This window comes from Fundulus heteroclitus, unplaced genomic scaffold, assembly GCF_011125445.2.
Source record: "Fundulus heteroclitus isolate FHET01 unplaced genomic scaffold, MU-UCD_Fhet_4.1 scaffold_85, whole genome shotgun sequence".
In the NCBI taxonomy this organism is placed as follows: Eukaryota; Metazoa; Chordata; class Actinopteri; order Cyprinodontiformes; family Fundulidae; genus Fundulus; species Fundulus heteroclitus.
Window position 1 is genome coordinate 424164 of NW_023397307.1, and position 11105 is coordinate 435268.

At 41.0% G+C, this 11105-nt stretch overlaps 1 protein-coding gene across 4 annotated transcripts; it reads right to left on the reverse strand.

Annotated features, from left to right (window-relative positions):
• Window positions 1-2171: 2171 nt before the first annotated feature.
• LOC118562281 (tripartite motif-containing protein 16-like) lies at window positions 2172-11105 on the reverse strand. 4 transcript variants are annotated; one of them, XM_036134557.1, is made up of 2 exons: window positions 11081-11105; window positions 2172-3819 (listed from the first exon to the last, which is right to left on the reverse strand). In XM_036134557.1, the coding sequence occupies exons 1-2, from the start codon at window positions 11103-11105 to the stop codon at window positions 2183-2185; spliced, it is 1662 nt and encodes a 553-aa protein (XP_035990450.1). In that variant the 3' UTR covers window positions 2172-2182. The 4 variants fall into 4 exon arrangements, with proteins under 4 accessions (XP_035990450.1, XP_035990451.1, XP_035990449.1 ...); XM_036134558.1 differs by lacking the exon at window positions 11081-11105 and adding an exon at window positions 7135-7146 and having other exon boundaries at window positions 2172-3829; XM_036134556.1 differs by lacking the exon at window positions 11081-11105 and adding an exon at window positions 4786-4800 and having other exon boundaries at window positions 2172-3835.

Here is an 11105-nt window from a genome sequence, read left to right on the forward strand (position 1 = left end):
TCAGCTGACAATACAGCGATCTGATTGGCTGAGCAGCAAAAATCGAATCACGTGACCTCTCGGACGGGAGCGCAACCGTTTAGATTTTTTATCAGCAATAACTTATTAATGTGCAAGTGAAAACGTGGGAACATTGGTGTTTTGAGATCACTGCTATGTGTAGCAACTTTTCCCGGTGGAAGAAAGTTGCCGTCTGACAGTTCATCCGAAACTTCTTAAGGAGACGTCCCACAGATTCTGGCCCACGGACTAAGACTCGTTTTGAGGAAACTACGGTTGTAGCTCAGTGTCTCCCTTGCTGTGGTTGCAGAGAGGTGTCTGTTTTGTAGAATAAATCATCCGCCGATGAGTTACTGATCTGGAAAGCCGAATCTGAAACCACCAAAAAACATTTCAGATCCCAAATGTACAGCATTCTAATTCTTCCAGTCTATTAGCAGCTTCCCGTAAGAGGTCGGACACTGAACGTCTGCCTGCTGAGTTTGAAATTACTAAACAATTCTTTAGTGCGGGGAAAAGCCATGTAGATTTGACCGATGCAGTAAAATGCTAACCAACCAATGGGAAGAAGTTGAGCCCTTAAGACACAACCCCTCCTCATTTGCATAATGAGGCAGAAATGCATACAGAAATATAAAAAGGACAGACAGAAATGTAAAAACGAGAGACAGAAATGTAAAAAGGACAGACAGAAATGTAAAAAAGACAAACAGAAATGTAAAAAGGACAGGCAGAAATAAATAGCATCGGAGAAATAAATAGGGCAAAAAAATACAAAGAAAGAATAAAACCGACAAAAATATTATAACATGCACATAAATAAATACTTAAAAAAATAAGTAATTAATAAATAAAGTGGCTAATTAAAGGAGATATATACATTTTGTCTCACTGTATAATTTATTTTCTACCTACATTTATTTGTTTATTATATTTTTGGTGGCACATAATTGTATGCATATTTATTTATTGAGCATTTATTTATTTCTGTATTTATTTTTAATTATGGAAGACTTGGTCCTCCATACATGGGAGCCACTAGAACATGGGGAAAAAAGTGAAGTACAAGAATATTCTACAAAATGATAGCCTTTAATTATTATACTGTATTTTAAAAAGCAATTTCTTCCTCTTTTTTAACAGCCACTGTTAAATTATGTGTTTGTCTGTTTTTAACAGCCACCAATAAGAAGGCTGAAAAAAATCGGGTTCTTTTTACTTTTACACGTTTAACCCTTTTTCTTTTTTCTTTTTTTTTCCCCCACAAAATGACTCAAGGTGCCATCTGTTCCCTATATTAACGACATCTTCAACAAAAGAAAAAGTATTTTGACCTGAAAAAACAAAAACAGATTAAGAGGAGAAATTTAACTCCACAACGTGAAAAAGAGAAAAACTGCACTAGAGATCGAGTTGCTTCAAAAGGACCTTCAGAGTAAATTCTAATACACCATTTTACACATAGTAGTATTACTGACTTTACATAACTATCTCTTATTGCAGACAAAAGATGACTTGCTGGCTTTTCTTTATAAATCATTGTTTAAATAAAATGACAGGGACTAGGCATTATTTGTTTCGTCTTTTATTAAACATTAAAAAATGCGGTGTTCCACAATTCTGTTCCGTCTTCTGCCACTAGGTGGTCCAAGTGCACTGGCTGGACAGACTTCCCTATCTCCTCCGCTTCTAAAGCTGTGATCTAATCTTGTTTACATGAAATGAGCCTGCTCGCGAGCAGGTTCAAGCTTGCGCACATGTTGCTATGACAACAAGTGCAGGATGAGTTTCGAAGAACCAAATGATCCAAAATCATGCCAAATCGTCAACAATCAAATCCAGCTAACTGAGTTAGCGACGTACGAAGAACGGACCCCTGGTTCCACTTTTTAAACCTGGGAATCATTTGACATTTTATCGCTGAGTTCACAGTTTTTGCTGCTAAAAGTAACAAGGAGGAAAAACAGCAAATATTCTGGTGCTGATCAGCTGGTTTAGAAAACAATGTTGAGAAATGAACAAAACCAACAGAACCAGAACATCAATTCTGAAGGAAAACAAGTGCTGAAAATCTCTGATTATTGATTTATGTGCAGTTTAGACATAAAACAACAACGATCAAGAAAATAATCTGCTGGAGATTTAAAAACCAGAATCAAACTCCACCTTCAGTGGATTCTGTCTATTTGGGTTTACAGAACTCAGCAGAACCTCCACAACAAACCAAAAGGCCAGCATGTAGCGGCTGAGTGAAGGTGGTCTGGACTCTGTGGAGGAGAGTCATGGTTTCAGAGATGCTGTAGAAGGACAGAATACCTGCTCTGTGATCCAGGTACACTCCTACTCTGGAGGAACCAGGACCTGAGACGGAGGTCCAGATGTCGTTGTGACCAAATTCATAACCTCCTTGGTAACAATTTAATGCCCAAGATTTGTCATTACGTCCAAATAAACATTCATTCCCTGCTCCTGCTCTGCTGATATTCTTGTATGCGACTGCTACATAAACTCCCTCTCTCCACTCCACCTCCCAGTAACAACGTCCAGTCAGACTCTCTCTACTCAGAACCTGAGGCCAACCAGTGAATCTGTCTGGATGACTAGAATAAGACTGAGGTTGATCCATCCATGTCACCTTCCTGTTCCCCTCTGATAGTAACAGACGACTGTGCGCTGTGTTTGGATCCAGTGTGATTTCACATGAATATCTCAAGAATCCAGCTCTGCTCTTTGGTTCTGGTTCTGACAGTGAAACATCCACCTCAGTGAGTCTCAGTGAGATGTTTGTCCATGCGTCTCTCAGGATGTCCTGTAGTTGATCTCTGAGCTCTGACACAGCTGCTGTCACATCCTCAAAGTAGCTCAGAGGACGGATCTTGATGCTGGATGAGTGTGTAGACTCACTGAGTGCTGACAGTGAGGGGTAGTTGTGGAGAAACTGGTTGTGATCCTCTGTGTCTGAGAGCTGCTTCAGCTCAGCGTCTTTCCTCTTCAGCTCAGTGATCTCCTGCTCCAGCTTCTCCTGAAGCTCTTTGACTCGACTCCCTTCAGTTTCCTGCTGGGATCTGATCTGCTGCTTCACATCAGAGCTTCTTTTCTGGATGAGACGGATCAGCTGAGTGAAGATCTTCTCACTGTCCTCCACTGTTTTATCAGCAGAGTGCTTGATGGCCTCCAGCTCCTGTTGAAGCAGCTTCACATCTTTCTCTCTGTCCTGGATTCTCTGCTGGATGTTTTCTCGTCTCACCTCCAGCTCTCTCTGCCTCTCAGTCCTTTCTGCTGCAGCTGACACTGTGTCGTGGCCTTTATGTTCATCCTCAGGGCAGAGATAACAGATACACTTCTGATCAGTACGACAGAACATCTTCATCACCTCATCATGACGAGAGCAGATGTTCTCCTGGAGGTTCTTGGAGGGCTCCACCAGCTTGTGTTTCTTGAATGCAGCTGAATCATAATGAGGCTGAAGGTGTTTCTCACAGTAAGAGGCCAGACAGAATAAACAGGACTTGATGGCTTTCCGTTTTCTTCCAGAGCAGAAATCACAGGCCACATCTTCAGGTCCAGCATAGCAGAGATCAGCAGGAGCAGCTTGGAGTCCAGTCTTCTTCAGCTGCTCCACTAAAGCTGCTAACATGGTGTTTTTATTCAGCTCAGGCCTCGGTAGAAAAGTTTTCCTGCACTGAGGGCAGCTGTGGATTCCTTTCTGATCCTCTTCATCCCAGAAGTTTTTAATACACTTCATACAGTAGCTGTGTCCACAGGGAATAGTCACCGGATCCTTCAGTAGATCCAGACAGATCGAACAGGAGAAGGTTTCTCGGTCCAGCTGGTTCTGCTCCATTTCTCCTCTCGGTCACAGTGACTGTGTGAGTTTCATTTCCTGAAAACAGAAACAGCTCTGAGCTCTGATCTACAAATCACGTGTCAGAGCAGAGAGGCTGCAGCCAATCAGCTTTCACCTCCAGCAGATGTTGCTCCACCAGCTTCAAGGTGTGTCTGAGAGCAGGAAGAACAGGGAGGGTTATCAGGTTTTACAGCCTGCAGAATAAGGAGCAGAGGTCGCCTTTATAAAGCTTGCGTACGCACAAAATGGGCCTGAAACGTGTGAATCCCCCTTTCCATGCAAAATTCAGATCTATAACCAAAAAAAGCTTTACAGGAAAATGTGTGATCCTCACGGCAGCTCTGACCCAGGTTTATAGATTGGATTGAAATGTGCTCATCATAAGTCAGAGGTATATTTACTGTTTCTGGTTATATCTGCACAATTTATTAATTACAGACTTAAATGTTATTCTTTATATATACAATGTTTCTTACCAGCAGTTATGTTTAAGTACAGTCACGTTTATTTGGCTCAGCATATGTAGTGCCCGTATATGACCAGCAGGGGGAGCCTAGCGCCATTATGCCTTAGTAAAGAGCAGCGGAACTTCCTCCTCATTTATTTAATTAATCCCCTTTTCAGGGCTTTTACATTTGGAGGCACCGCTGGGATGGTGACTGGGAGGCTGGGACCCTACATCAGAGGAGAACACCCCACATCAAATGCTGATTTAAACCAGCATTAGGCTGGTTTAAATCTCATCTGTCGGACAGATTCCAGTTTGTTCATGTTAATAATAAATCTTCTTCAACTTTAGGGTCACTTGTGGAGAACCACAGGGTTCAGTCCTTGGACCAATTCTATTTACTATATATACAGGTAAAAGCCAGTAAATTAGAATATTTTGAAAAAACTTGATTTATTCAGTAATTGCATTCAAAAGGTGTAACTTGTACATTATATTTATTCATTGCACATAGACTGATGCATTCAAATGTTTATTTCATTTAATTTTGATGATTTGAAGTGGCAACAAATGAAAATCCAAAATTCCGTGTGTCACAAAATTAGAATATTACTCAAGGCTAATACAAAAAAGGGATTTTTTTAGAAATGTTGGCCAACTGAAAAGTATGAAAATGAAAAATATGAGCATGTACAATACTCAATACTTGGTTGGAGCTCCTTTTGCCTCAAATGCGTCATGGCACTGCTCAGGTGTTATGAGAGCCCAGGTTGCTCTGATAGTGGCCTTCAACTCTTCTGCTTTTTTGGGTCTGGCATTCTGCATCTTCCTTTTCACAATACCCCACAGATTTTCTATGGGGCTAAAGTCAGGGGAGTTGGCTGGCCAATTTAGAACAGAAATACCATGGTCCGTAAACCAGGCACGGGTAGATTTTGCGCTGTGTTCAGGCGCCAAGTCCTGTTGGAACCTGAAATCTCCATCTCCATAGAGCAGGTCAGCAGCAGGAAGCATGAAGTGCTCTAAAACTTGCTGGTAGACGGCTGCGTTGACCCTGGATCTCAGGAAACAGAGTGGACCGACACCAGCAGATGACATGGCACCCCAAACCATCACTGATGGTGGAAACTTTACACTAGACTTCAGGCAACGTGGATCCTGTGCCTCTCCTGTCTTCCTCCAGACTCTGGGACCTCGATTTCCAAAGGAAATGCTAAATTTGCTTTCGTCAGAAAACATGACTTTGGACCACTCAGCAGCAGTCCAGCTCTTTTTTTCCTTAGCCCAGGTGAGACGCTTTTCGCGCTGTTTCTTGGTCAACAGTGGCTTGACACGAGGTATGCGGCAGTTGAAACCCATGTCTTTCAAGCGTCTCTTGGTGGTGGATCTTGAAGCACTGACTCCAGCAGCTGTCCACTCCTTGTGAATCTCCCCCACATTTTTGAATGTTGTTTTTTTTTCAAAATCTTGACTAGGGCGCGGTGATCCCTATCGCTTGTACACTTTTTCTGACCACAGTTTTTCCTTCCCTTTGTCTCTCTATTAATGTGTTTGGACACAGAGCTCTGAGAACAGCCAGCCTCTTCAGCGATAACCTTTTGTGTCTTTCCCTCCTTGTGCAATGTGTTGATGGTCGCCTTTTGGACAGCTGTCAAATCTGAAGTCTTCCCCATGTTTGTGTAGGCTTCAGAACTGGACTGAGAGACCATTTAAAGCCCTTTGCAGGTGTTTTGAGTTAATCAGCTGATTAGTTTGTGGCACCAGGTGTCTTCAAAATTTAACCCTTACACAATATTCTAATTTTGTGACACACAGAATTTTGGATTTTCATCTGTTGCCACTTCAAATCATCAAAATTAAATGAAATGAACATTTGAATGCATCAGTCTGTGTGCAATGAATAAATATAATGTACAAGTTACACCTTTTGAATGCAATTACTGAAATAAATCAAGTTTTTGAAAATATTCTAATTTACTGGCTTTTACCTGTATGCTTCCAATTGGCAAAATTATCAGACAGCATGGGATTAATTTCCACTGTTATGCTGATGACACTCTATATTTATCCATAAATCCTGATGAATCCAATCAATTACTTTGACTCCAGTCATGTCTTGATGACATCAAAAGATGTGTTAGGATATCAACAAGGTCAAGTGGAACGAGCTGTTTATCCCAGAACTGCATGGCACACTTAGATGGCACTGACCCAAAAGATTGGCACATATATATCAGATACCACCCCGGAGGTGACACAGTTTCTCTGTTGATGTCACAGTTTGGATGTGTACAGCCCTTGCATGGGTGTGTCCCGAGATCCCTATATAATGTTTGTGTGATGAGCACTCGAGGCCTCCTGCCGATCAGGGGCCCATCAGCGCTGGTGTGACTGTAACTGTTTCTCTGTCTTTACGTAGATAAAATATGACTAAAAGCATACTTGTCTGTTTTATGCGTCCTACATTCAAGGTAATAAGTAAGTGGGGGTCGCCTGACTGGGTAAAAAGAACTGGGTCCACCGAGGGTGCTTCACCGTAGACGGGACATGGTGAAACAATAACAGATGGATGACTTTAAATTTCCTGCACTTAAATTCTGACAAGACAGAAGATTTAATCTTTGGGCCAGAGTCTTCAAAAAATATAGTTCTTAATCAATCACTTAATCTGGATGGCATTAACTTGGCCTCTGGTAATAAAGTTAAAAATCTTGGTGTTGTTTTCGACCAAGACATGTCATTAAATCCCATATTAAACAGGTTTCCAGAGTTTCCTTTTTTCACCTCAGGAATATCGCCAAAATTAGAAACATTCTGTCCAGGGGTGATGCTGAAAAACTAGTCCTTGCATTTGTTACTTCAAGGCTGGACTATTGTAATTCTTTACTATCAGGAAGTCCACAAAATGCATTTCGAAGTCTTCAGCTGATCCAAAATGCTGTTGGAGCAGAGACACTTGTTGTGTCTCTGCTCTGTCTTCTGTAACCCCAGTCGGTCGAGGCAGATGACCGTTCATACTGAGCCCGGTTCTGCCGGAGGTTTTCCTTCCCGTTAATGGGGAGTTTTTCTTCCCACTGTCGCTTCATGCTTGCTCAGTATGAGGGATTACAGCAAAGCCATGTACAATGCAGACGACTCTCCCTGTGGCTCTACGGTTCCCCAGGAGTGAATGCTGCTTGTCAGGACTTTGATGCAATCAACTGGTTTCCTTATATAGGACATTTTTGACCAATCTGTATAATCTGACCCAATCTGTATAATATGATTGAACTTGACTTTGTAAAGTGCCTTGAGATGACATGTTTCATGATTTGGCGCTATATAAATAAAATTGAATTGAAATTGAATTGAATTCTTTCCCAAAAGATGTTAAAGATGTCTATGAAGGTTACAGTTGTTTGTTTGCATGTTTTTTCCAGCCATTTGTTTAGCATCAGAATTGTGGAAAAAATCTTGTCTCCACAAGTAACGGGCGGCAGAGGGCCGCTGAGAAGCACCTTGACATTTTTGCCATGAACTAAGTTCAACAGACGAATGTAATCCTCTTTCAATACTTCTGATTTTCTTATCCGGGAGACGTCGCCCAGGGTTTCCACTTGTATTATGAGTTTTTCCAAGGTCAGGCGTTCTTTCAAGATCCTTGGAAGGATGTCTAATAAATCAGACATCAGGCCATAGTTCGAGTCGTTATAAATTAACACCTCTGTGTTTTTCTTGTTACAGAAATGTTTAATCCCACATACAGACCCACTGCATAAAATCAGGGTCCTTGACCCCGTGGCATGTCCTTTCTCTGATGTATTAGAGCGAAAGTCGTTGACATACCTCTGAATGTTGTCATGATTCTCCTGGGTCACATTTTGGAGCGGAGCGAATCTGTTTCGTAAAGGAAGTCCAGCATTTCCAGCAGGTTTACTCCTATCATTTGTTGTGGGAACAGCCCGCTGTTGTTTCACTTGTCCTGGGACATCTCTCTGTAGTCTCGGCCAGTTTTCTTTGTCTAGGCGTGGGGTTCGTTGATCCTTTGGTCTTGCACCCAGTGTGGTCCAGGGATTTTCATTTTCCTCAGAGATCTGTTTGTTCAGAGAGTTGCCCGGCTGGTGGTCCCCGTTTGGAGTCGCAGGCAGGGTTGTTTCATTTCCACACGCGCCGTTTACATCATAATTCAGTTTGAGTCGGCATATCTTCTGTTCTATAACAGTGATCTTCTCTAGAAGCGTGTCAAGGTCCACTGTGGTGAAGGTAGGCATCTTTGCTAAATCAAAATCAAAAATAAATAAAAAGAAAATAAATAAAAATAACTAAATCCAACTTTCCGTGGTTTTGGCAAAGAGATAAAAAGGAGATAAAAAGTAAAAGGCAGGAAAATGTAAGCAAGCAGGGAGCAGAGAACATTTGATAGTGACAAAGGGTTGTGAAAGTTCAATAGCGTGAGAAGGAGTGGCTCCAGTGCAATAAATAACTGTGTCACCTGCATAAAAATGCTAATCTGCATCAGATACATGCTTCCCTAATTCATTTATATGAATTATGAATGAAACAGGACCTAATACAGATCCCTGCAGCACCTCCTTGTAGATAGCTACAGTTTCAGAACAATATCGTCATATTTGATTTATTGTGTCCAATTTATAAGATCCCTTTTGAACCAACTAACAGCTTGTTCTGAAAAACCAGTGTTGAAGTCTGACTATCAAAGTTTCATGGTCTACAGTATCAAAGGCTTTTGTCAAATCTATAAAAAGAGCTATACAGCATTGCTTCTTGTGAAGAGCAACAATAATATTGTTAACATCCTTCAACACAGCTGTTATTGTCTTTCTAAAAGCTGATTGAAAGGATGAGATATTATTATTGCAAGATAAAAACTCTTGGTCACCTTCAAGAATTTCTAAAAATGTTTTGTCAGCACCAGAAGATTGGATATTGGGCTAGAATTAGTTACAATTGCTGGATCACCACCTTTTACTTAGGAGAACACCAAGGCTGAGTTCCACATTAAAGGAATTTCCTGTTTATCCACAGTAAGATTAAAAGGGAATGCCAGGGGCTCAGCTACAAAGTCAGCTGGCATCTTTAAAACAAAAGATCTATTAGATCGGGTCCTTCATTCCATCATAAACAGACTCCTTCACTGCTTCTTTGGAAGTTAAATAAATTTTGGTATTTAGCTGTTAATCCTTTACTTCTTTATTTATCTTTCTTTTTGACTCCTTGGTCTTAATTGCCAAACTGTTTAAACTTTTCCCAATAAAATCACAAGTGGGAAGGCAAAACAAAAACAGGACTGATATAACAAAAACAACAATGTGAACCTAGAAAACGTAAAACAATTTGAAATAGTTGAAAACCTGAAAATGAATGGAAGAGATGATAATTAAGAATGTTTCCATTACATTTTGATCATTTACAACGGTCAGTATGGGAACTTCAGTTCAAGGTTAATCAGAATACACAACATGTCTCTCAAAATGAAGGTAAAGTATAAGATAAGATAAGATAAAATAAAATAGGGCTTTATTGATCTCACAGTGGAGAAATTTACTTGTCACACATCGGCTTAATAGACAAAAAGAAAGGTGACAAAAGGAGGAAAGGTGCATAAGGTCTACGGTATATGGTATATACAGTGTGTCCACATATGTACAGTGTATCAAAAATAATAAAAAAAATAAAAATAATATGTGTCTGTGGGTATATTTGCAAAACCGTAATCTGGCTTCTTCCTTTCTGAGTGCTCTTTCAATCCAACCTGATAGAGAACTAACTTCAATGTCTCTTCACAGCGACAGCCTACAACTTTAGAAGGTCTTGTGCTTTTTTTCTGGAAGTGATGTGTACATTTTGCACCAAAATAAAGGACCCTCTCCTTGCTGAATACTATGATGGCCGGACTTTCCCATTCTGCTTATTCTTGCATCTAAACGTTGGAACAGATGAAAGTGGCACCTTCAGGCCTCTGGAAATTGAAACAGGAGCAAAAGATTTTGGAGAAGGTCCGCAATTCTTCTCCTGTTAACCTGGGTGATTTCTTTGAGTCTTATTCATGATTACTACAGAAGGTAGTGGTGTGTTTTTGAGGTTTTGCCTTGAAATGCATCCCCAGATGTGTCTCCTTCAACCCCAGATGTTGTGAAATAAGCAGAATTCTTGTGTGTTCTTTGCTAAAATGGTTTAAAGGCACAGCGCAATGTGAACTTCTGCTTTAGAAGAAACTAATAAAACTCTTCATTAAACTTTAGGAAAAATAACAAATTTTGTTACCCTTACTGCCCTGAAACAGAAAAAGATTTGTCAGATTTAATATCAGCGTGGTACAGACCAACTCCTTGTGTTACCCTAGAAACCTATGCAACCAGAACCTAACCTTGTTCCTGTCCTTGTTCCTCCTACAACCTCGAACCCACCAGTGAAAGACCTGGCAACCTACGCCTTGGACCTGTATCAGTAGAACTCCTGGAAACAATATCAAACCGGAGAAGAACCACGGATCATTCTGTTCAGCCCTCCTACCTGCGCTCGCCTGCCTGTCCACCCTCCAACTACCAACACAGAGAAGGGAACTGGATCTGCACCAACAACCCGGACTATTGAACAGCACCTCTTCCCCGAATTTAGCCCAAGCCACCACCTCAGTGAGTTCTACCATCAAACGTCCTTTTTCATTATTCCAAGATCAAGTTATTCCCCGTCCTCTCCTTCTCTCCCGGCAGAACCACAAGATCTCCGACCGGCAGATATTCTCGTTCATCTCCACTCTTTTCAATGAACTCTTTGCATTTTACCACTGGCTTCAGTTTTTGCGCTCAT